Source organism: Aythya fuligula, chromosome 1 (assembly GCF_009819795.1).
Source record: "Aythya fuligula isolate bAytFul2 chromosome 1, bAytFul2.pri, whole genome shotgun sequence".
In the NCBI taxonomy this organism is placed as follows: Eukaryota; Metazoa; Chordata; class Aves; order Anseriformes; family Anatidae; genus Aythya; species Aythya fuligula.
Genome location: NC_045559.1, coordinates 130,940,885 through 130,967,271, shown reverse-complemented (window position 1 = coordinate 130,967,271; position 26,387 = coordinate 130,940,885). Strand labels below are relative to the sequence as shown.

At 42.6% G+C, this 26,387-nt stretch overlaps 1 protein-coding gene across 2 annotated transcripts in view; it reads left to right on the top strand.

The window, feature by feature from the left end:
• Positions 1–26,387, top strand: part of SHROOM2 (shroom family member 2) — a 124,841-nt gene that overhangs the window by 76,285 nt on the left and 22,169 nt on the right. Inside the window, exons 3-5 of one of the 2 annotated variants that reach the window (XM_032187321.1) lie at positions 1,250–1,381; positions 6,685–9,322; positions 11,259–11,362. In XM_032187321.1, coding sequence (XP_032043212.1) covers positions 1,250–1,381; positions 6,685–9,322; positions 11,259–11,362 — 2,874 coding nt within the window. Of the gene's footprint in view, positions 1–1,249; positions 1,382–2,763; positions 2,772–6,684; positions 9,323–11,258; positions 11,363–26,387 lie in introns of those variants that run through there. The other variant, XM_032187330.1, reaches the window with a different exon arrangement.

Genomic DNA, 26,387 nt, shown 5'->3' with positions numbered 1-26,387 from the left:
AGAAAGAGTAGGCTTTTGTTGATGGAAACAATTACTTCTTTTTTTAGTGACAGTAATGATGCAACGCTTCCTAGTGAAATTACAGCTTCCCCGTAGAATTATTATATTCTCCTTTTATAATCCTGCATGCAGAGTTTAGAAAGGCAATTTATCACTGAATTCATCAGATGTTCTTGAATGTACTTCAAAAAGCTGTGTAGTCAGATTGGATCTGTTTTGAAGATACTGAGTTTATAATGAGCTTTGGTTTTGTTTTCTAAATCCAGTGGCAGTTTGATAACCCAAATTTAAAAGGGAGATTAGTAAAAAATAAAAAATAAATAGGTAGAACTGCCTTAAAATATAAATTGAGATTAGGGAACGCTTTCTTTGTTTTGGGAATGATTGTGTAACTTAGACAAATCACTTGCTGAAAAAAAAAAAAAAAGATAAATACGTAAGTACGTTTAAAAAACTTCAAGAGCCAATGTCCTACAAGCCTTTGGTTTAGTCTGTGACTTCAAGGATGGGATTTGTCTCACCTGATCTAAATTTTATATCTGATCTAAATTTTACCTTCCTCATTTCCCAGGATGAACCAAAGAGAAAGGCAGGACGGATTACCTTCAGGGAGTTCCTGCTTCATTCCCAGGGCTATTGAGAGAGTCTAGCCAAAAAACCATGCTAGGCATGTGTTTTCTGAAACAGAAATAGATGAATCCCATTCAGAAGGTTTATCTAACACTAGGGAAGAAGAATGCATTCCTTTCATGTGTGCTGAGAGGCATTACAAAGTCCTTGGAGGAGGAAGCGAAAGCTCGTGTTATTAGTTCCTAAGCAGGGGGAATGGGACAGAGGGGTTTATAACAGCTTTGCAAAAAGCTTTGTAAGATACACTCTGAGAGCTTGTTGTTCTTTTTAGATAGGATCTCTTCAGTCACATGAGCATATATATTTGGAGGTGATATCCAGGTAGATATTTTGGGTTTTAGATAAAGTGCTGAACCATTTTTGAGGTATATTCTTTAAAACAAAAGCAGAAAAACAAACCTCAAACATTTAAAGAGTTGGTCTCTCAAGTGTTTTTAAGGAATGCTGGTAGCTTTTCAAAACTGGCATGCATGTAGAGTACCATCTAGTCTTCTGTCATTTGAAGTTACCGTGTCTCTGTGCTATCTGTATGACAACTGCCCTGACAGATTTTTTTGCTGCCTCTCACCTTGCCGAACTGTTTGCATTAACCTAGTACACTCGTTCTCTCTCTTTTCAGAAGAAATGACCTAGCCTGCAGGCCTCACTCCTGGCATGCGACCAAGTTTACAGAAAGTCAACCTGAGACAGCCACGTCACACCTTCCTTCGTCCAATGCCTGCACTTCCTGGCACTCACGGTATCATGCAAGGTGAGTCTCTGCTGAAGCTACGTGCATTAAGGGCTGACGGAAAGACAATGTTAATGTGGTCCTGTAGAGTGCTTCTTAAATCCCAAATGCAGAAGCGTTGTATTTTTGTATTCTTTATTGTTGCCTGTCCTTCCAATGCTTGAAGGAGGAGCATTGGAAGCTTTACACGTGGAGGAGTGGATTTCAGAAACAGTATGTGATAAGTGCGTGTGGCTGAAAGGTAAGAAACTGGTTTTAAAGGCAGTCAGAAAGTTGTGTTTCTTGCTCTGCATTTCCTTTCGGTGTCCACTGGTAAAATCTTAAACCTTGCTAAGTGAAAAGAAACCATCAAAATTAACCTTCTTAAAGTGACATAGAAGAGGGAGAAGAAATAGAAGAATATTGTTACAGACTACTGGAAAGCCTTTCCAAAAGGGAGGGTACAGAGTATTTTCCTGTTGGACTTTAAGGTGGTACTGGTCTTATAAATTAAACTGTCTTTTTGTAATATGATCTTCCCTGTGTTCTTGCTTGTGTAAAGAGGTAATAAGACCAACAATTTTCAATGTTTGTTTAAAGCACTTTAATATTTGTCAGGTCTCATTCAGTGCTGTGAAAGAAAGGCTGGCACTTGTGTAGTTTTAGTTGTGAAATTTTAAATATTGCCTGTTTGCATCTGGTTACAAGTTCTTGTTTGGTTCCTGCTTTTAGGTGACATTCTTCAGCATTTTCACAAGGATTTTAGTCCGTTTGTTTGTTTGATTGTTTGTTTGGTTTTTCTTCTCCAAACAATTCACATTGGGCCATAGTAATTCTGGGCATTAAAGAAAACCATTCTTATACACCTTCTCCATTTGGAAAGTAACCTTGTTCTTTCTCTGCTTCCTGACTGTACATTCTTCGTCTTTGCTTCTTGATGTTAATTTATCGTGCTCGTTAAAACAACAGAAGAACATTCATACTTTAAGATTTTATTTCATACCATTTGTACACCCTTTTTTACATTGTTTGATTTCTTTTGGAGTTCCTTACTCTTTTTAAAAAAACTTGCTATCTGCCCCCCCATAAAATGGGAAAATTAGCAGTTAGAAAGAAAGGGTTTTCAAAATGCATTTCATAATATTTCATTAGCAGAACTTTTAGCACATTATTTTTCTCAAATCATTGATTGTAATTGTTCCTTTCTTACATTGACTAGTAGAGTTTGTACTTAAATTTTCTGTAGATAGGCTCAATTATATTTTTGTATTTAAAGACACTTAGAGTTCTTCTACAAGAAACAAAATTCATAAATACCTTACACACTTAGATTTCTTTGTTCCAGTGCTAATTTAAGAGCATTTTTACTTTCAGTGGACTGAGTCTCTTGACTGAAATGTAAATTGTTACATGCTTCCTGCTCTTCCTGATCGTTGTCCTTGAACCTTGCGAAAGTAAGATATTACAAGACACATTTCTGAGAGTGTGATTTGATAGGAGCTGGTGATATTTAAAATATTTATTTATTTATGTTTAATTCGATTCAAGATATTTAAAATATTTATTTATTTTTATTTGATTTAAGTGCACTTCACAACGAACTTTTGGCAGGTGAGTTTCGGTATGAAGGAACAGGAGGAGGGGATTAGTGTATCATAAATAGCAGCAACTGCTGACAGACGTTAATGATAACAAAAAGGGCAAACTGCTTTCTCAGACGGTGCTAGAAGACGCAGTGGTTTCAGCACAGTCTAACACCAGGGTTCCAAGGACATTACTGCTCCTGAACTTCTCAACCACCTGTGCTGCCCACTTGAAAGCTTGGCTGCCAAAAGGTGATTTACTTGGGAGATTTATCCCTCCTGCTGTCTATTGCCCATGACCAAACTGGCTTCATATTGTGGCTTCTGGAAATCCAGCACTCCCAGAGTGCCAGCCAAAGGATTTGGGTATTTTGAGGATCTCAGTTGTAAAGTAGCTTTATTTTTGAGGTTGCTAGTCTGAAGAAAAAAAAAAAAAAAAAAAAAAAAAAGGTGAGTAGCCTCAGCGATTCCCCACTTTCAAGGCACAATCCACAAAACCAGCATGTTTCAGCACCAAGCTGAATGGGATTCAGGCTAGTCAGTACCTGAAAGGAGCAGTATGTAAGGAGATAATACAAATAGCTCAAGGAGGGGATTTTTCTAGCCTGAGGATCTCATCCTTGTGCTTCTTCTGGAATTTCGTGACCGTCCTTGAGCTAAGCATCTGAAACTGGTACTCACAGCCTAAAATCTCCTCTGAATGTGCATGCTTCAGGTCTCTCTGTGAGTGTGAGAGTCAAATCGCTTGTAAAATGTGGAGTTCAGCCAGGAGGAGAGATCCTTCCAAGCAGGATATACCTGGATTTCAGAGGGGGGAAGGGACAGCTGCTCAAGTCAACCTTCTGAAAATTGTCTTTACTATGTAGGTAGATGCTAGATTAAGGCATGGGTCTGTTTTTTGTTTTTTTTTTTTTGGTTGGTTGGTTTGATTTGGTTGTATTTTTCTTGGCCTGCCCACTGAATTTAGACCTTTGAGAAGGTGTGTGAAGCTACAGGAAGAAAGAAAGAGCAGAAGAGACTTCTGCAGGTAGGAGAGAGGGTAGTTCTGGGGCCCTGAACTCCACATCTGCCATTCTGTCTGTGTTTTTATCATATGACTTTTGTGCAAATACTGTAACCTACCCAGGGATCACTGGGCTAGGCGTGGGTGCCAAGAACACTTTTGAATAGCAGAGCTAGCAAGTCAGACCTTCTAAGGGTCTGATGCCTTAATTTCCCATTGTGAGTCATCTTCTGTCATTTTCAAAGAAGTCACACCTGAAAAATGTGGATGCAGACTTTTTTTTCGTAGCCCACACTAGGCTATGGCTGCTGGCACTGTTCTGGAAGGTGTGGGTATGAACCGTCTTGAGTTGCTATAAGTTTAGACCCTGCCCTGTCTTCCACTAAGATATGCTATAAAAGGGGGCCTTACGTTCATTTTTCTTTGTTTCACCCAGGTGTGTAGTTGAAACCAGTAACCTCTACTACTTTGTTACAGCCTTACAGGTGTGAATGTGAGGCAAGCAAGCTTTGAGAAGGCTGCTTAAACTCGATTTTTGAGGGACGTTAGTCTGGTCTGAAAGCTGCCTGATTTGCTGAGGTGATGTCATTTCTGGGAGGGCCCAGGAGCACAAGCTCATGCCCTGGGTTTGGGGTGTGCCCCTTGGCCAACATGACCAAATAAAGGTACTGGCAGATCATTCCAGGAATTTACCTGTCAGTCTTAAACCAACAGTACAGGTCCATTTATGAGCCTGCTCTGAAAAAACGCCACTGAGAGAAGGACAGCCTGGGATGCCAGACTGTCAATAGAAAAAGCTTTTGGACTCTCTCCTGTGCCAGACTGTGTGGGAGTATTGCCCCACAGGTAAGGACCGTGGGAGGCCAGGCTTTGCAGTAACACACCACCAGAAACTTTGCTGCCTTTCCTATGAAGTTTTTCTCGCATCTGTTAGATTTCCATGAAGGGGTTTCTGGCAGAGCTGTGAGCTCATACGGATGATCTCTGCTTCATGTTTGGTAGCAGATCTGTTGATTGTAAGGAGAGGCTCTCTTGTGCAAGTATCATCTTTGTCTTAATGCCAAGCATCATCTTACTGCTGAAGAAGGAGGTAAAAACCTGCAATTTTAAAAAAAAAAAAGAGCAATTCATAGGAACATTGCTTACATTCTTCACTAAAAACAGAGATCCTAATGGCTAAGATACTTTCTATGTGACCCATAGTATCTGCTTAGGAAGAAAGTTAAGACTTTTTAAGTATTCAGTGAAACACTTTGAAATGCTGAAAATGAAAGAAATAAAAAACATATATGAGGCCACTGCTAGCTTATCTTGTCAAAGAAAATGCTTTTAGAAAGTAAATGCAAAGTATACTTTCACTTACTTCATTTAAGTTATTTTTGGCCATATTGTATTAAAAAAAATATCAAAGGCTACAGTAATATAAAAAAACAAACAAACAAAAAAAAAAACCACAAAACTGTAATTCCTATCTTAAAACTAAATTCCAAAGAACAGTTTAGTTGTCTTCTTGCAGTATTTCTGACAGAAAAAAAAAAAAAATCTGTGTCACTCTTTGTATATTTTTATGTGGACTAATCTAATTTCATTAGGAGCTTTCACAGGTTTCTTTACTGCACAAGATTTGATAGATGCTTCATATAATTATAGCTACAGGGAAGTGGAACAATTCTGGGATTTCTACCAAGGGGCTTTGCATGCAAGGACAGGAATTGAATTTGGTACATAAAAGCAGGAGGGGCTGGCAGTGAAGTTCAGACAGGAAGAAGTAAGAATAATTGAGAAGACTCTTGTTTCAGCACCAGCGTGTTGGATTGACAGGAGGTGGGTGCTGTGGAAGATACAAAAGAAAAGAGCTTGAGAAGGAAGAAACAAAACAAAGCCGATTGTGAGTAGGAAGACAACAGAAGCAGCAAGATTTTGAAATAGCATCTAGACAAATGAGCCAGAGAAAGTGCAGTGTCAAAGATGAATTTTCTGTACAGGAGGGAGTGACGGAGAGGTGATGATAAGGATTTCTGAAGAAAGGTTATAAGTTTGGTATCGGCCATCCAGAAATTAAATTACTCTAGCATCTCCTCTGGGAGTCTTTCTGTCAATGTTGTGGCCAGATGGAACTGAATGAGATTTTTGTACTAGTGTCAAACTGAGAGTGGTTTAAGAGCACATTAGCAAGGTACACGTGGAGGAGGCTCAGAACTGGTGGGAATTGAGGATAAAGTCTTTAGTGAACCTTCATTTTGAAATTAAAATATTACTCGAAGGGGTAGATTTGGATAAGCAAGACAAAGGATGAAGTTTATGAGATGAAGTAGTGAATTTCCAAAACGTGAACAGTGAAGTACACAAGTTTAGTAGCTGGAGGAATGAGGGTGCCTGGAAAATAAACTGTAAATGAAGTTGGTGTTTGTCCTGAGGAAAAAGGTATTTGTAGGGGGTCAAATTGGTTTAAAAGTCAGCAAAATCAACAGTTTGCTCAGGGAAAGAAGAACCTTTAAGGAGATAAACGTGTATTACTTAGTGGTAAAGGTAAGAAGGAAATGCTAATTAGTTTTTTAGGTTTCAGGCTTTGAAGCAGTGGCAAAATAGAAGGATTAAGCCATGGCTTTGTGCCTGAACTTCTAATGTTTGTAGATTGTCCCAAGTGACTGTTGTGTCACAATGTTAATAAAATTGGTGTCCAGATTTTTGTAATTATATCATGGGATTTTTTGACTGTTGTATTTATTGTTTTTCTATTCGTTTGTTTCCTACCACAGTTGTTCTTCTCATGACCTGTCAAACTCCTGGGATCAGTCAAATCTGCATCGTGCTTCTGACCAGTTCAGTTCTTTGGGAAGTATGGACAGCTGGGACCAAACTCCACAAGTAGCCCAGTATGGGAGACTTTCTTCTGCAAGGTCTAATAGTAGCATTGAGCATCTAGGGAGCCAAAGTAAGCGGGATTCAGCCTATGGGTCTTTCTCCACGAGTTCGAGCACCCCTGACCACACTCTGTCCACGGCAGACACTTCTTCAACAGAGAACATGCTGTACAAAGTAGGTCACTGGGAGACTGCTAAACCAGGAAACAAGTCTGGACAGTTCTTGAATGATAACGGTGGAATAGAGGACAAACCTGGATATTTGCCAGCCCCCGTCCAGTATGAGAATAACAGAAGTCCTAGAATAGAGGAACACCCTGATGTCAAGCTTGCTGGCTCTGGAAGATCTAGTTTTGGACCCGTCTGGTTTGTTCCTGATAAGAGGAAGTCTTCCTCTCCTCCCCCGCCACCTCCACCTCTTCGTAGTGACAGCTTTGCTGCTACCAAAGGCCATGAGAAAGCCCAGGGCCCTGTGTACTCAGAGGGTGCCAGCACGCAGCACTTTACAGCCCTGAACCGATCTCAGCCCAGGAATGACTGGAACTCAGAAGCTGTGGAGCAGCAGCGGCGGCCTTCCAGAGCCTGTGACAGGAGGGTCAGCGGCTCAAATTATAAATCCGATCTCAGTTCAGAACATGCTTTTTCTGCAGCTGCCGAAAGGTACAACAGTAGCACGGGAACTGCGAGCAAGCTGCAGTCATCCCTGTCCAGCACTGATGTCCGGTTTGCACAGCCCACCTACAGTTATCACCACCAGCACCAGTACAGTGATGAAAGCACTTTTTTTCACAATGCAAGAATGTTAACTGCGCAGAAAGAGCAGCAACCTTTTCTCTCCTATAGCGGCATTCAGGAGTTACCTGCTGATCATTTTCATGGGTACAATCTAAGCCACAGCAGGCTGCTCAATGCAAACAGTGCTGCTGAACAGAAGGTGGACAACACTGGACAGAGTCGCTATTATTGCGTGACAGCAAAACAGCCTGCTCAGGGAAGTTCAAAGCCACTGCAGCTCAAGGATGACAGCTGGAAACCTGCAGTGGGGGCTGATGCATCTCTCGGACCATATGAAAACCCTGCAGTTGTCACAATGGTCCAAAAACCAAAATACTATCTACCTCAACAATCTGTCGAATCTCCTCTGGAGGGATGTGAGAACAGTAGTCATTACACGGTGGACAGAGAGGGGGATGTTAGATCCGCCATAGTAGAAGAGGCTAAAAAACCCAGTCACGCTGAAAAGCCTGGACAAAAGAAAAGCTTTGAGAGCAGCTTCGATGAAAGTGAAGCTAAGTACTGTCAACAGGAGTATGTAAAGGGCTGCGTCCTTACCGCTGAGAACAGACCTGCTCAGAAAGATTTTAGGTGGGGAAAAGACGAGAGTAGCAAGATTTCTCCTCAGAGGACCCCAATGTTGCACTCTTTGGCTCAGGAAGGGAAAAAGCAATCTGACAACAGCCCAGAAGCTGTAACAGAGCGGCAGCCCCCGTTTGACACTCACTTGTCTAAACAGGCACGAAGGAGCGATCGTTTTGCAACAACCCTGAGAAATGAGATCCAAATGAGGAGAGCAAAGCTGCAGAAAAGCAGAAGCACGGCTACTCTAATAGGGTCGTGTGAGACAGAGGAGGGCAATGAGAGCTGGAAGCCAGATTCATCCGAAAATCTGAACGCCTCCCCGGATACCAGCTTTACCAGCACCTACAAAGATCACCTGAAGGAAGCGCAGGCCAGGGTTCTGCGGGCAACTTCCTTCAAACGGCGCGACTTGGAGCCCAGCCCTGCTGAATATCCCCCCAGGTCACCGGAACGGAAAGCTGGTAGTTACAACTCTTCATTATTGGCTTTGGTTTCTGAAGATGTGTCTGGATTCCTTGAGGCTACGCAAGCTAAACCGAACCCCACAGGGAGTGGCGCTCATCACGTTTCGCGCATCGGGGCCAGGAAGAGGTTCACAACAGAGCAAAAACTGAAGTCCTACTCCGAACCGGAGAAGATGAATGAAGTGGGGATGTCAGAGGATGAGTGCCACGCTCATTCCCATCCCAATGCATCTGAGGAAGTCTTGGGCTCGTTTGCAGACAGGTGGAAATTTTTTGAAGAAACAAGTAAGCCTTCATATAGAAAGTCTGCACAGAAACCAACTCCCCACAGTCTGCCTGAGGGACAGCCTGAGAGGGCTGACAGGAAAGCGTATGGTGGGCAGGAGGGAGACGAGTCATGGCATGAGAGAAGAGGTCGGGCAGCCTCTGTTGGACTGGAACCTGCACATGCTTCCAAAGGTAACGTCCACCACGGTAACAGCAGTAAGGCTGCTGACAGGATTGTGAAATCTGAGCAGCCGCAGCGCCTGGGAACCTTTGCAGAGTATCAGGCGTCGTGGAAAGAGCAGCGGAAGCCCATAGAGGCACGGAGTTCAGGGAGATACCATTCAGCAGATAACATCCTTGATGCCAGCCACGAACAACACGAGAAACCCCAGTACACCCACGAGAGGTCCAGATCATCCCCTTCGACTGACTTCTACAAACAGGTACGAGGCGCTTTCACACGATCCCTTTCACTGCCCTTCAGAGGGACAGGGGACAGGAGGGGCAAGATAATTTTGGTGAAAAAAATTATAGTTTAGTGACACATTTAATGCAGTGTTAGCCTTTTGTCAGTAATGGAACAAATGTTACAGGTAGCTCTCAAAAGTAAAGGAAGGGAGATCAAAGTTTGTTTTGCACAGGAATTAAGAGTAGCAAAGAGCAATTGAATAAAGTAATTTCTTTTGTATTGCAGGTAGCTGGAAGGAAAAAAAAAAAAAAAGGTTGATTTGATAATGTCCTCTATTTTACAGCAGAGATATATATGAGGTCAAAGCAATTTGCACTTGGAGTGCTTCATTATTGTGGCTGCCTCACTCATTTTAAGTCTTATAGTCGTTCTCTGCAACTACAGGGAAAAATATTCTAAGGGGAAATAATACCTACTTTGTCCACTTTCGTCGATGGCCTTAGCATTTTCTCTGCACTTCCCCTTTTCTTTGAAACTTGTTTGCTTCAAAAGGTACACGGGACAGAACTTCAGTCTGCTAAAGTTAAGAGATTATAAAAAACAACTGTTAATGTTAAAGCTGCGCTGCAGGCTACAGGAAAAAAAAAAAAGAAAAAAAAGAAAAAAAAGAAAAAAACAGCTTAGTGTTTTATTTTTTTGTCAGTTTTCTTGATTTAAGAACTATAAATGTATTCCTCAGAGAGATGCCAAATATCTGTTCTTGTAACTTGCGAGTAAATACTAAGTTAATTTTTAACTGAACAGGGCCAGGGAACGGCTGGCAGGTGGCAGGGGAAATAGATGGAGAAATCATGTCTCTTAAGCTCTCTGTTTAAAATATGTTGTTCAAGCTGCTACAAGATTGTCTGATATGTATGAGGAGTTGGAGTGTGTTCAACCTGGGTTGAACTTCACCTTCTGCAAGAAAAAATGGAGGGATATTTTTTTTCCTTTTTTTCTCTTGTTAAACACATTGAGTACATACATGCACATGCACACAGCACGTGTGTGTGTAGTGGGAATAAGATGAGCATGGCTTAGAAACAAAATATGTTGATCTCGAGTTGTGGACTCTTTTGCTTTACATTTTTTTTCTTTAGGTTTTGCAAAAGTCATTTTTGAACTTTGCAGGCAGACTTAACTATGCAGGTAATTTACAAGGGTAGAGGTTGTAAGCCCTGGAAATACTCACCTGGAAGTTATTTTGAAAATTCAATTAACTAAATTATTAAATAATTGCCTACCCAGCAGAAAATCACCATCTAATCTATTCCATGTATGCATTTCTGGTTTATTAGTCAGAGCCTTTAAGTTCAGTATAGGCCTCCTGGGGCAAAACGCAGACACCTGTTTAGGCACCTGGAAAATACGGTGATAAGCGCATTGAAGATGCTTACAACAGACCGAAGTAAATAAAGATGTTGTTTCGCATGTACGGTGGGGATGGTTTCAGTGCTAATGTGCAATTAAATTTCCTGTAGGTTCAGTGTTTGTAATGCAAAGCCGTGCTTGGGGTGTGGTTGTTTGAAGATAGTGAGATAATAAATTTCTGGAACAGCAGCGCCGAATGTTTTACTAAGAAACTAAGTACGCACTCAGGGATTCAAAAGCCGGTGCGTACTTGCCTGCTCTCAAATGTAAGCAAGTCTTCTGTAAATTCTTTGCTGTATTTTTGTCTTCGCCAAATGGAAGTTGCAAAGCAAACTGGGCGAGTAACTCGAGCACAGCCAGGTCTGTAGCGCTGTGCAAGAGGTCACATAGCACACTATACCACTTAAAACCAAACAAGCTCAAGACATGCTGTGCTGTTGACTTCATGTGAATTCAAAACAGAGCAAACCCACAAATAAGAGGTTCCATAATCATAGATTTTTTCAGCAGTCTGAAACATGATGACTTGGTGTCTTACTTGTGCTCTAAACCACTTTTAGGAAGTCTCAGTCGAAGTAAGGAGACAAGCAGAGGATTTGAAGGAAGATGGGGAGCGTACTTTCTCTAAAGTTAACAACCTGGATGACAAGAACCACACTGTAAGGTAAGCATTTCTTGATTTCTGGCTTGAAAACAGTTCTTATGACAGCTCCTCTGATTTGATCTTTTCCTGACCCCAGCTGCAAGGTTAGATGCTTCTGTGATGCTTTTTTACAACAAGAGTTTTTACAACACATTTTCCTTTGTTTTCCCCCATCCTCCCGACATGCATGATGTAATTAACATTGGGACTGAAATTTCTGGGGACTCAAGGGTGAGCTTGAAGAAATTGTCGAGTGTCGAGTATTTTGTAGTTTGTTCAGAGCCAGATGATTATTACTAGTGTGCATGAAACAATACAGATTTTTTTTTTCATATCTATCGGTTACAGGTTTTTTGGTGGGGGGGAAAATGCTTTAAGTTTACCAAAGCCTTCCAGTATTATATTTGGCAAAGGCTGTATGCTGCTGGAATGCAGTAGCACTGTAAATTGGACTTCTCTGTGCTTGTGCCTTTACAGAATGCAGTACATGAACAGCAGCCATCAAGAGCTGTCTTCCTGTTTGAGCAGCTCCGCTTCTCTGTTGGTTCAGGCTTTAATTACACTACACCGTGTTTTTCAGCCCCTCTACAAATGTATGGCTGCTGTATGCACAATGTGGCTAAAATCCTTGAATGCCCGGCGTGCAGCGGGGTGCCCTTCTGCCTAGCAGCCTGCCGGAGCCCTTGTAGTGCAACCAGGGATTGCGGCGATTGCTGCTGCTGTGGCTGCCCAAGGGGTGTGTGGCAGCTGAATTGGGACCGAGCAGATACACCAGTTTTATATCTCATTTTTTGTAACAAGAAACACATGAATGGGGAAAATAGTTTCTACGGGCTTTCCTTGGTTCTGTAAGTGGTGTTAATTTCTCATGGGGAGAAAAAATCCTGAACTGTAGCAAACACAAGTACTCTGGGCATGACCGTAAAAGCTGGTAAAAAAAACAGTATTCCTGTTTTTTTTATGAAGTGGTATTTTGCATTGCTTATGGCCCAGCTGAAGAGACCATCTGCTATTTTTCTAATTCTTTGTAGCTCTTTGTACTTACCGTAGTGATTTCCAAATGAGTAGCACATGAGGCTGAGCGTGTGTGTGAGCGCGCATGCGTGCGGAGGAGAAATTGGGCTGGAGGGAAGAAGGGGGAGAGGGGGAGGAAGCAGCACAATAAGCCCGGAGCAGACAGCATCTCTGCACAAGTGAAATGATTTCCATCTAGCATTGCTGAACCCGAGTCACAAAAGCATGCGCATAATACACCTACGCCAGCATTTTAGCAGTGTTTGTGCAGCACAATTCTTGCTTTATAATCGTGGAATCCATGAAAATCACATGACTGGGCACCAGCTGCAATAACTTTTTTTTTTTTTTTCTAAGCCGAAGCCTATTTTGACATAGTATTTCAGATGTAGTATTTGGCCATTTCGCCGCATTACAGGAGGTTTTGTAAAATGGTCTCTTTCACAGTCCTTCCCTCAGTACTTGTGTTATGCAGGGGGGTTACATGTCATCTGTATTTAAAGCAAACAAACAAAAATATAATCTCTTACTTGGGCATTTAACTCCCGTAGTGTGAATTGGCAGTGCATGATGCTGTACGATGGGAAGAATATGTGTTTCGATGTATTTTTTTTTTTTTTTTTTTAAATTGACACTCCTGTGCTGAAAAGGAACCAGGCTCATTGTGAATGAATGGATTTTGTGATTGTTTGGGGTGGGAGGGTGGGGACGGGGGGATGCTGCTGTAATGGCATTTAGTCTCCTCCTTTTAAAAACTAGCACTCTGCAAGCAGCCGGCATATCTACCCAATCTGTGATATGTTCTAGGACATGAATAGCACCCAACCCTAAGTTTTCCTCATGGGCATATATGCTTCTGACAATTTTGGTTAGGATTACACTGCTGCTGGCCCTTACTTTGTGCTGCTGAGGTCTGTGTGCTACAGTTGCCTTTTCACTACCAGAGACAGCATCACTGTGCTGAACGCAGGACGAGCCCTCAGTGTTTGTGTTACATACACAGGGACCCAAGCTGAGAGCCAGTTTGGGAACTCACGGATGCTTCTGTGAGTTAGAGACTATCCAACAACATGCCACGATGCCTCTGGCCTCTCTCCCCTTCAGAGCAGGTTTGCAAAAAATGAATAATTGTTTTTTTAAGTAAACTCTGAAAATATGCCATTGCAGCATTCCTGATTATTTTCAAGAAAAATACAAGTCTTTTTAATGCATTGAATCTAGAACAAAAAAGGGTTGGAATATTGTAACAGCAAATGGTTAAAATCAAACCAAAGAAATGCTTAATAAGCATTTTTTTCTCCTAAGCTCTTAGCTGCTGGTTCATTTTGCTACAGCATTTTTCTGAAGTATTTTTTAGCACACAGTTGCAAAATGTAAATCAGTGTTACTTCTGAAAGGTTTGGGTTTTTTGTTTTTGTTTTGTGTGTATTGTTTTTGTTTAAAAATTGATGAAGATAATTTGAGAACTCCTTTCATCTTTGGACTGTATTTTTCCCTTTTGAGATTACTGAACGCTTCCAATGAATTCAGGTTGTTTCATCTCCCTTTTTTTTTTTTTTTTTTTGGAAGAGCTACATCATGTTCTTCTGAATTTCAGTATTTAATAGCGTATAGTATTATTTTTATAGGAACACAAAGCAGTCGTCCATAGTAGCCGTTATTATCTCTCAAGCTAGAAGCAAACCACTCCTGTTATAACCTCCCAGGTGTGTAGTCATCTGCCATCAGCTGAATATTTTTATACTGTGGCTTGATGCGATTCTAAGCATATTCTTAACTTTAGGACTGCTTTAAAAGCATTACATGACACTGCTGATCTGCAAAAGAAAATTGATGCTTTTTATTTTTAACAATGCTATTGTATTCTATTGCAAATGAGTTACCAAAGTTTAGCTTCTGACATGTAAAGTTTGTCCTTATTTAAGTGGGCCTCGCTCTCCGTATTTGTCTAACGACATAATCAGCTTATACAACTTATTTCCCTGTAGGAATATCCACAATTTCTGAACTAACGTAGTCCTTCAAATTTAAAGATGGAAGTGTGTAATCTGGCCTGTAGTCTGCAGCTTCTTGCAGGATCACACAGCACACACACAAAAAGTCTGCATCGAAAGACTCGTGCTTTATGAGCTAATTCTTAAGACTCCCACCTACTAGAGGTGTTCACAGTCATTGCTTATTTACTTTCAGAGTGTTTGACTTGTATCCCTCTAAAATGTTTCTGCAGTGTCTATAACAATTAGATAATTTCAGAAACTGAAAAGGATTTATGAGATCACAGCTCACAGAAAATCTTTCAACATTTAATAAGTGTCAAATAAAGGACCATGTACATGTCAAGTACAGGACCACAGCATGACTCAACTCTAATTAAATGCTATAAGAAGTTTCTTTTTGACCTTGAATGCCTTAGCAGTTGTTCCTACCCAAGCTCTTGAAGGCAGAGGAACAGCCTTCACCGTACAGAAACAGATTAAAAGCCATTTCTTGATGCCTAAGTAGACCAAGTGCCCACGTTTAATATTCTAAGAAAGCAAGACTAAAATCTCTGACAAAGACACTGTTAAGAAGCAGGAGCTGACAGAGAGGTTTCTGAGTTCAGCACCAGGTGCTTCATAAGGGATCTGATTTTCCAGGAGTTAGTGAATATCAAGCCTCCACACTGACCAGGCAGTGCAACAGCAAATTTCAATGCAAGGAGGAAGAAGGATCGCCAGCAATGTAGGAATTTAAATAGTCTTATGTTTCCTGAATCAAATCAAGTGGAATAGAATTTAGAAAGGGGTGATACGTCATACATGTGTGTGGTTATATGTATGTGAAGTGTATACACACACAAAACATGCATATGTGTTTTGGTCATATTTCTCTGAGCTTGTTCTGTTTCGTGTGCATTGGGACAACATAGCTATAAGGGCTAGCTAGCAGGAAAAAACAACGTGACACATTTGGACAAATCTAGTTCTTGTGTAATTTCATGTTTACAATGAAAAATGGTGTCATTTAGACACTGGAAATGTTCTTAGGAACTACTCAGTTTTTTATAACTCCAGTAATTTTAAGTTTTATATTTTGTTTGTTTGTTTTACTCTGCTGTCAAAAAAGTAGCAATATGCAATGGGTAGTATCTGCTCAACGAGGTACTTCAGGTATTGAAATGCAAGAAAAGAGCTGAAGTGGGTGTTCTTTATAGCAAAAGGGCCATTTCATTAAATATGAGTAGAACTCTACTTGCAGGCATTGTGTCAAATAAAGAATATGTTTTAAATCTGTATTTAGTGTGTATACACTGCTAGAATCAAATTGAGAAATTTTTACTGGATGACTATTGCGGGATGGATGCATCTCAGACATTGTAGGGCTTATCAGGACATCACCAGAGGTTATAAGCAAAATGTTTTCACCCTCCTCCCTTTTCCTTTTGAGGAAGAGATGTTACGATATTGGGCAACTGCTTCCTTATAAATCAGTGCAAAATGACTGGCAAACATTTTGTGCATGTATTAACAAGCTTCAATATGTTACAGTGAGAAAAAGGTCAAAATTCTCTGCTTTACATGCCACCTACAGTTGTTGATGTTTTCCACGTAAATACATAATATTTTTCACTCTGATAAAGAAACGAAATATTCCTTACCAGTTTGCTGAGTATGGGATTACCTAACATGTATTATTGTGTAGGAAGAAAAGTGATATGTACAAGATTACTTTTTGATCTAATGTTCAGTGCAGTAGCACTTTCCACATCCTCATTTCATTCAAGAGCTTGTGAAGTGTCCTCTTTTTAAGATCAGTTTAACTGTAATAAGGGCTTCCATAATAAGGACTTAAACCTTTAAGTGCTCTTTTTTGAGGGAGATTAATTTGAGTTAAACGGAGAAGACGTGCTGTTCACCCAGCCAGAGCAGCGTTCCCCTACCAGCAGTTTGCGTGCAGCTCTCTGTCGTCATCTGGAGGCGGTGCAGGAGAGCCAGCATGCTCATCCTCCTCCCTGGTCCTTAGCTGTTAAGACTTGAAGAACACGAGCTGCTGACGCCCTTTCTATTTACACTAGCAGCTCTTGATCAGTAAGATGCAGATTGCCAATGCATCTGTCAGACCACCTTTTTGTCACTGATGTCGTCCTACGTTTGATACAGTCTAATGGGTGATCCAGTGCAATCTCAGGCTCCTTTAAAGTATGTACTTTCCCAGTCTGAAGCTGAAAAAACACTTTTGTAGCTCTTCCCATTCATATAGAGAACAAAGGAGAGTAAAGCCATCAGCGTGTATTCATGTGTTAGAAGTCCCAAGCCTTTCGTTTTCTTAGCCATCTGTAAATACTTGTCATTATTACAAGTTTTATTGCCACGAACCACTGTGTCCTTCCAGTGTATTAGTGTATTTGACTGACGAATGATAGCTGAATAACTATCATGCTGTGAGATACCGTAACCTGGAATCCTTCCTATATGAAAGAAGTTGATTCTTAAAAAACAGTCATGCTAGCCAGGCCAAATGTCTTCCCAGTCAGGTTTCCTTTGTCAAACTGAGGAGTAGCAGATGCTCAGAGAAAATAAAAGGCTAACACAGAGCCATGCTTCCAGGTGTCCTTGCCCAGCCTCTGGTTATCTGCATCTAAGAGGTGCAATACTAAATATTTGCTGTCAACAACCCTTGATATATATGTGTGTATGTGTGCATATATATATATGTTTTATTATTTTTATTTTATTTATTTTTTTTTTTTTAAGAAAAAATCTAAGTGGTTTTGGACCCACATTGACTTTTGATACCCATCCATAGATTTTTGTGATGATGTGAGGGAAAGCATCTCTTGCAGGAGGGGGTTGTTCCTCTGTGAGAGTTAATGCATGATTTTTCCCATCTTTATTGTCCTCTTCTGTGTCTTTCCACTCTCTCCCGTGTTGCTTTTAGAGCAGTGGGAGAACTGCAACAACTTTAGTGCACGCTATGAATTCATAAGGTAACATCATGTTTCCTTGTTGCGGATGACACCAAGCTGCACAGTGTGGTTGACATGCTGGAGGGATGCCATCCCAAGGGACCTGGACAAGCTTGCAAGGTGGGCCCGTGCAAACCTCATGACATTCAGCAAGGCCAAGTGCAAGGTCCCACACCTGGGTGGGGACAGTCACAAACATGACTACAGGCTGGGCAGTGAGTGGGTAGATAGAAGCCCTGTGGAGAAGGTCTTGAGGGTACTGGTGGATGAAAAACTCAACAGAAGCCAGCAGTGTTGACTTGCAGCCCAGGAAGCCAACTGTATGCTGGCCTCATCGGAAGCAGGGGCAGAAAGTCGAGGGAGGTGATTGTCCCCCTCTGCTCTGCTCTCGTGAGACCCCACCTGGAGCCCTGCATTCAGCTTTGGGGCCCCTAGCCCAAAAAGGACATGGGCCTGTTAAAAGAACTCCACAGGAGGGCCACGAGGATGATCAAGGGGTTGGAGCACCTCTCCTACAAAGACAGGAGAGCTGGGGTTGTTCAGTCTCAGGGAAGGATGGCATCCCGTGGGAGGGACCCCACGTGGAGAGCAGGGGCAGGGAGTGACCGTGAAGGGGTGGTGGCGATGCAGCGTCAGGGACTGACCGCAGCCCCCATTCCCCTGCACTGCTTGGGGGGAGGAGGTGGAAGGGGGTAGATGGGGGGGGAACATGATCTGGGGTTGCTTTTAGTTTCCTGCTGTTCTAGTCCACTAGTGATAGATTATTTATTTATTTTTTTAATGTTCCTATGCTTAGTCTGTGTTGCCCATGACAATAATTGCTGAGTGATCTCCCTGTCCTAATCTCAACCCTTGAGCCCTTTTCATCGTATTTTCTACCCCTTTCCCTTTGAGGAGGGGGAGTGGAGAGTGGTTGTGGTGGAGTTCAGCTGTCCAGCTGGGTAAAAACCACCACAGGTGGTCTTCTAAGGTTCCTTCCAATCCAAACCATTCTATGATTCTATGATTAACCTTTTTTATTTCTTTTTTTCTTTTTTTGTTTTTTTTGTCTGTTGCTTGAGATGTTTGCATAGAATGGTCTGTGAAACACATATATTAATTCCTGCACAGCGGTAATTCCTGTTACGCATTACTGTATATGTTGTACATGTTGTTGAGGTATATGAAAAGCTATCCTGTGAGTAACTACTTTTATGAAGTCTGAATTTCATCTGTCGTTTTGTGACCCGTTCACTCAGTGATAGGAAGTCCTCTCACCAAGAGCTGTTGCCACCTTCCTTGTCACCCCTTCTGTAAACCAGCTGGATACGGGAAGCACTGCTGTCGGTCAGGTGGTGCTGGAAGAGGGGACCTTGTCCGATGGCAGTTAGAAGTTATTAGGAGCCTCTGGAGATAGTTGTGGTTTTTTTTGAGAATCTTTTAAAACTCTGAGTAGTCTCTGTCATCCAGGTCTCTGTTGTCCACGTGTGTAGTGACCCTACTAATAAGAGTAATGCATTTCAGGCATAGCTTTTCTGCACGAGCCCACATGAGTAGCAGTCATTTTAACATGCCAGTTAGTGCATCTGCTGAATCTCTATATAATTTCTACTTGTTTGCTTAATTTAAATATTAAATTTACGGATCTGAAATTCTCCGGATTCATAATGAATATATACTCTTGCTCTCTTCCTTGCTCTCTCCTTAGTAGCCTTACACCTTCCTTCCCCAAACACTTCATGTGTCACTTTGCTCAAACAGTTGTCCAGGCATCGTACAAATGGAGAGCTGTGCATCGCAGCCACTGTTTCAGCAGTTTCCTATGCGAGTTTAAGGTGATCATCATCTAGGCCTGGTAACTCATGGCTACCCAGTGAATTGTGGACCTCATCCTTTGGTGCCTTCATCACCACTTGAAAATAATTCCTACATGGGCTGCTCTTTGCGCTCACAAATGTGAAGGGAGTCAAGTAGGCTTTATGCCTTTTTTTCTTAGTACTTATTAGTACGTTTATGCCTTATTTCCTTTGTACTCTTACTATTGTTCTTTTTCCTTATAATCTGTCTAATCTGTCTGGTTGCTAGTATGTTTGAAGAAGTTTGTTGTTTTTTTTTTCATTTTTTTTCATGTTTGTTTTTTTGTCCCCTCCCTAAAGCCTTTAAGAAGTTTTACCTCAGTCTTTTGTTTATCAGTATTCTGCTAGAATAGTTCTGAATTTTCCTCATTTAGGTGGGGCTTTACTTCTCTGGTGGATACCATTTAAATTAACTATCTAATCCAGCCTTTCAAGGGGAAGAAGGAAAGAGAGGGGAGAAAAAAGGGTGGTCTTCTACTTTGTTGGAAGGTATTGTGCATTTTCTCCAAGTTTTATGTATTGTATCTTCAGTCACATGTTATCTCTTAGCATTGCACCATCTGGTGTAATGTTCTTTTAAAAAATATTCCTCTCCAGTATGTAGATGCCCTTTTCAAAATTAAATACCACAGTGTGGATTCTTGCTCTTTCAAGAATGATTAATCTAAATACATATGGCCACTGGCACAGGGTAGCTCCTCGGTGGCAATGTTTTGAACCAGATTCTTTTCATTCCTCAGGATCAAGTCAGGAGTTGCATGTTAAATTGTCCCACTGTACTCTTTTCTTCCTTCTGTTGTCCATTTTAGAACTTTCCGAGCTGCTTCAGCTACGAGATCTGTGGCTCCTCAGGAGCATCCCAGGTGCGTTATTTTGTGGTCTAGAATTGGTTGTGGCTAAATGAGTGCTAATGAAGGTGCCTTCTACCACTGTTACCTCTTGGTTCCTCTCTTGACTCGCTCACGCTCTCCCAGAAGATCTATCCATCCTTTCTTCCTGCGTTACACAGTGGGTCAGTCCTGCAATTCAGACAAACCTTACACCATTGCCCCCCCATTCGTAATTCTAGCATAGGACCAGCCCAGCGACTGTCAGGTGCATGTCCTGCAAGGCCTTGTGATGCTCTGCCCTGACTCACCAGCAGCTGCTGGATCTCATTAAATGGATGCTGGACTGTCTCCAAAGCCCGTGCTTGCCTCTACACTACAGAAACGTAGCCCTGTTTCTCCCCCAACCAAATGCCTCTTCCCCGCAGTGTGTTTTTTCCCTCTACCTTTTTGTTAGGTGAATTCTGCATTCCTCTCCGTTAGCGTGGCGGTAGCCACCCCACTTCACATAACCCCTTTTTTCTACTTCCAGCTTCTTGTTACTGAGCAAAGTGCCTTTCATTTAATTGCCGTTGGCACATCTGTTCTCCACTGTGCGTGCAGGGACAGCTAGGGGTATGCAAGGACACGGTGGCCTGAAAAAGGAAGTGTTGGAGCATAGCTTCTGCTTGGGAAAACTTCCTTCCCCCACCCCCAACGGTGAGTGCTAGCAAGTGTTAGCAGCCGGGAGAAGCCCGAGGTGTGATTCTGAAGGTATTAAACTGGGTGCGATCAACAGGAATGGCACCTGAGAAAGTGGAGAGAGAGAGAAATTTGTAAGCTTTCATTCTTTTCTGTTGCTGTTCTGGCGTGCTTTTACTGCTTTCCCTGGAAAGAGGATTAGAATGAAGACTGTCTAAGACTACGCTTTAGTTGCATCGCTTGATATTCAGCTATCTTCTTGTGGCTATTTCAATGATAAAAGTTGAGTAGGGAGATTGGAGGTAATGTAAGGTATGTCTCTAGTGGTTATATCCATCAAACATCATACACTGATATATTATAGATTCTGTTTTCCCCTAAATGACTTGTTGGGAAACATTTTTGGAAATAGGTGACTGATTTGTCTCTTCGGTGCAGCAGTCCCTATGCTCTGAACATATGGCATGACTTACCGTCCTTGTAGTAAAAGCTGCCCTGTGAAATGTTCGCCTTCTACTAGAAGCCCCTAGGCAATGTGGATTATGACTTGCTGTCATGCATAAGACTGTTTACGCCAGTAAATGTGAGTAAAGTTTTGTGCTGAAAAACAAAGCGCTAACTGGAACGTCCATGTCTCTGAAGGGGGCAGGCAGACTTGTTACGAGCTGTTAACCACTTGCCTTGCTTTATGTAAACAGCAAAGGTAGAATGACTTTTCTTGAAGTCTTTCTCTATAGATATAGAAGTCAGATTGACAGCTTTGGGAGACAAAAAAAAGTAGGGGAGTGGATTAACTGGGTATCAGGGTAGTACCAACATACCAAACCATTGTTTATGTGCAGTTTAAGTCACGTTTTCCTCTCTTGAAGGTCATCTTTTAAAATGACCTTATAATTCATATTAAAGCCTTATGTGCAGTCCCTCTGCTAAGTCTTTAAAGTGTTCTTGCAGAAAAACTGAAAGGACCTCCCGCTCTGCTCTGATGCAGGCCGTGGTGCATTTGCTTTCCGCAGAGGGAGCGTGGGGGTGGAAATGCGCTGGTGTAGCATGAAAGCATTCAGTGCCTTCCCTGCACAACCTCCTGCACGAAGAGCGCCTCTACACACAGCGCATGCAAAAAAATTCAAGCTGGAGGGCTGTTGATGAGGGCTCCCTTCTAAAATTAAAGACTTGGTTATTTGAATCTTGCTCAGAAAGGAGCCCGGTAACACACTGATCTTCTAAAACGCTTTAAATATTTAAGATTCGTGGAACTGTTGTTGCTGATAATGATTTTCACAAATGAGATGAAAAACCCTTACAAAATTAAAGGACTTTTAGGAATCTTTTTTTTTTTTTTTTTCTTTTCTAACCAAAACCAGGGGGTGGGTGCGGGGGAAGGGAAAAGCTTTGAAGTCTCTGAGATCTTTTCCCTGAGGTCAGAAGTTTCTGGTGATGTAACACACAATACAGACCAAGCCTTCACTTATCAAGGTTAAAGTTGACGGAGCCTGTATGAACTTGTCAATCATAGGAAGCAGGCAAAAACAAGCCAGCTGTTGTGAGGCATGGCTTTGAAAATCCTCTGCGTTACAGTAAATGAGACGCAGAGGTTGTGAGGGATTCAGTGCTGTGGGGCTTTCAAATGGGCTGGCACATTTGCAGGGATGCAAAGCTCACCGATCCAGTGACTGTGGATAAACATCTGTAAATCCTGGTAAGGCTGCCTTACGCTTCGTGCTGGCACATTAGAGAGGCAGTGAGATGGACAAGCCTTAATTATCTCTCCCCCTCGGTTCTGGACGGAAGATTGCAGTATGTATTCATACAGTATTTCTTTTGTTCTCCAGGTCTTTGAGTACACGCTGTCTGCTGTCCCTATCAGCAGAAGCTACAGTAACAAATTGGGAGCGGTGCAATGCTGGGCACAGGCTTGTGTTTTGCTTGGTAGAAACGCCTGCTGTACTCGCTGATGTTTCAGGAGAACGGGGGGGAAAGCGTGCGCCGATTCCAGCTAGGATGCTCTGCGTGCATGTGCTCGCGCACACGCGCTGCTTTTAGCAGCTTTTGTTTTCACAGTTGGCATAATGCACAGGGGATGAGAGGGCAGCGCCGCTCAGAAGCCTTCGCTTTCTGCTCCGAGGGCTGCGGAGCTGCGTGCTGTGTGCTGCCTGGGGTGCCAGGCTCGGGGCTCCTCTCGGCGAGGGGTGATGTGAGAGCTTTTCATCGTGTCGTTTTCCTGGCAAGCGTGTGGCTGTGAGTGCCGGCTCGCACGAAGACCTTTCCTCAGCAGCAGGAGATAGGGGCTGGGAGCGTAAGAGAATCGGATGTGACTACTGGAAGCAAGGGGTGAGTGCAGCGCGGGGAGAAAAGATGGCTATTGAAACGTGTGCGTGTGCATGCTAATTAATTTAAATAACTGCTGGGGGATTTTTTGTCTTCGGAGGTGAGCTGTGTGTTCGCTTTGCTGCCTGCCCGAGAAACCCAGGTGACCTCGCTGTTCCTCACAGAGCGTTTCATTTCATAGCTTCTGATCTGTTCCTGAATTTTTGTTCAGCTGCAAGCAGCTGTTTTCTGTGGTAACAGCAACAAGAAAATAGCAACAGCATGTCAGAAAAAAAAAGTCTAGAGGTTAAAAAAAAAAATCATAGGAATGGCAATTGGAATGTGGCTTTTTTGAATAAATTCACAAAAAATCATTTTTCTTGTAGCTTTTTTTTTTTTATTAACATGAAAGTGATTTCCTTGTTAGCATTGTTTGAAAATATTGCCTTTTGTCTCTGCAGTGGTTGCCATTTATGTAATATGATGGGTCTTGTTAGACTGTTGGGATATTCTCATGATTGCATTCGGTGTGTAAGTACAGAGCATATTAACTGGCTTGCTCAAGTGAGCAGAACTCATTTTAAATCCACATACAGGCAATCTGCTGTGTGCTAGGACAGGCATGCAATAGATAAAGCAAGTAAGAAAACAGCCATAAAAACATTTTTTTTTATCATTGATTTTTGATGTGCAGCAAAATGGAGGAGGGGCTTGTATTTTCTGAACTAAGGAAAGAACAACATCTCTCCCTCAACCCTTTCCCCCAAGAAAAGCTCCTATGCTGCAAGATAGTTAATTTTAATCAAATTTAATTTATTATTTTTTTTTTTTTTTACTGTGGACCAATGCATTGTGCTGTTACCTGTGACTGACTGGCCTACATTTTATCCATCAGCATCATATCTTTGCTTACTGGATGCAGGATTGGCGTGGGTCTGTTACATTTAGTTCCGATTCTCCTGGGGTAATGCTTTTAGAAAGAGAACATAAAGTGAAAATCCATTGCTGTGTGTGTTGCCATGCAGGCAGGACACGAGGGAAGATCTGGTAGGATAGGCAGACTGACAGGCAGTGCCTGTTATCATATTTCTTCCTGTGATAAAGGCAGGTGATTGTGGAGGGGCTGTTAAGCTAGACTGACATTTTGTTCTATCGCATTGGGTGCAACAGCTAAGCAATATCTAGTGTGACTAAACAGATAGCTACCACCAGATGCGGGTGATGTTAGCAGGCATTGCGAAGAGGAATTGGAGAACCAAGACTCACATCGTGATAAGCGGGTTGTAGTGTAACAGCGATGTGCTGTGGGGTGTGCTGTGCTTTGTGAAATGCCTTGCTGGTTTTGGACCTCCTGGTGTCTTCCAGAGTATATCATGGCATATTTCTGAGAGAGACAGCACAGCATTCATTGTTTTCATTATTCTTTTCATCTTAAGACATACTTTGGTTTTAAGACCTTTGGCTCAGCAGTGCTTCTGGGATGGTAGTTGCCTTCGTCAGACCAAGGCAGTGACCAGCTCTGCTTCTTGGTAGTGACCTTCATGTTGCGCCTCTTCCAGGAGTGACCACTGTGGCACAATCATCGTGGTGAAAAAATCGTGTGTTTTCCAGAGGATCCTCTGTTGTGTGAGGAATAATAAACACTTCTGTGCAATTTTGTACTCCAGGGTGTGATGAGGCATCTCTGGAATATGTTCCTTACCTACTGTGTAGTGGTTGCTGCATGTTGTGCCGAGCCAGTAGTGACAGCAGATGCAGTGCTTGTCAGAAAGATGGGCTGCCAGTACAAATTGCCCTCGTACTGCGTGCCCAGGCTGGTGCTCTGGTGCCAGTGTCTCCTTGCCACTGTTACAGTATAGCCGATTTGGGGTGCTAGAGCCTCTAAAAGAAAAAGTATTTGGGACTCAGAGGAGGATTTAGATACCGAACAGATGTCTGCATGTGAGTGAAGTGCCTGTGCCAGGTATAATCCTTGGAAATATTGGACTCAATTCATCTGGCACAGCACAGGTGTCTAGTGAGACCTGAGACAGCCTCGTGTGTCCCCCTGACCTGTGCTGGGGTATCCAAATGTATCCCCTAAACGGCGAGACCCACGTGTGATTTGCTTGTAGAGATCACTTCAGTACAATGTGAATCTCTCAGATTGCGCTGCCGGTATCAGTACAGACTGACTCGCGAGCAGACCTCTGACTTCTTCCCAAATTTCAGGGAGTCTCACCCTGTGCGTCCCGTCCCAGCTTCGTCATGTCCTGTCGTGGTCCCGAGCAGCGTTGTGCTGGGTAGAAGAAGCTGCTCTTTATTTGCAGGCTATTGCACAAGTGCTCTTGGATCCCACTGTGCAAAGTGCTCCGCAAGTACACAATGAGAGCACAGTTTGAGCGCATAAAGTTCACAGCTGAAGAAGTAGCATGTCGGCAAGGGCCCTGCCTATAAACAGCCTCCTGGCATGAGCCAAGGCTGCGTTTCACAATTGCTGTAAGCCACATAATGATCTGGTTTGAGCCAGGTCAGTTCCTTGATCCAATTTTCTGTGGGGCTGTACAATTGCTACTGCGAGTGCAGCGAGGAGGAGTGCAGGGAGACAAAATCGGAGCTGACTAAGGAGGAGACTGCCTCTTTAGGCAAAATATCTGCATTGAGGTCAGCTTAAAGGCACCGCCAAGCTGCGGCCTAGGGAATGAGGGGTTGTTGCTGCAGGATGAGGACTCTCAGGGAGGATTCCTACTCAGGTATGAGGGCCTTTTTCCAGCGTAGCCTGTAGAGTCCTACGAGGAATTTCAGCTAAATCAGAAACAGCCACTCCAATCGCTTTCTTGTGCCAGTAAGCGGCTGGAGCACACAGTTGCTTACATAACTGTGCTTGGGTTTTATGGTTAAACGTCAGCGTGTAGGTGAGGTCTCCGACGAGCAGTGCGCTTTTGTAACGTTAGCTCATGCAGTTTTGCCAAGGTTATCTAGTCTGGGGTTTTGGAGTTGGAGCGTCTCGTGGCACTGTTTGGCTCAGCCTGAAGCGCTCTCAGATAAACTGCAAAGACAGCTGCAAATCCGACATACTGGGTCCACCAGGGTGCTCTGCCTCTGCTGGGACGGGACGATCAGCCAGACCGTTCTGCCTCTATGGCCAGATTTAGTCAAATCCCGAGGATGGGACAAAAGGAGGAAGTGGTTTGGGGTTGTTTTTTATGGCAATCAGAAATGTTGCCCTTCTGATCGGTATCTCTACGTGATTCACTTGGGTAATTGCTCCTTGGCTCCACTGTCAGGCTCCTGTTAGCGCCTCAGTGTGTGCGTGTATTTTCTATGATGTTGTTGTCTTACTACTGGGGGCTGTCGGGACTGCAGAGGTTTGCTTGATTTCCCTGTCTTTAGCATTTACCTTGGCCTTTATGTTTCAGCACCCAGCATGTATGCCCTGAGCTGGAAGGGACCTGGGGGAT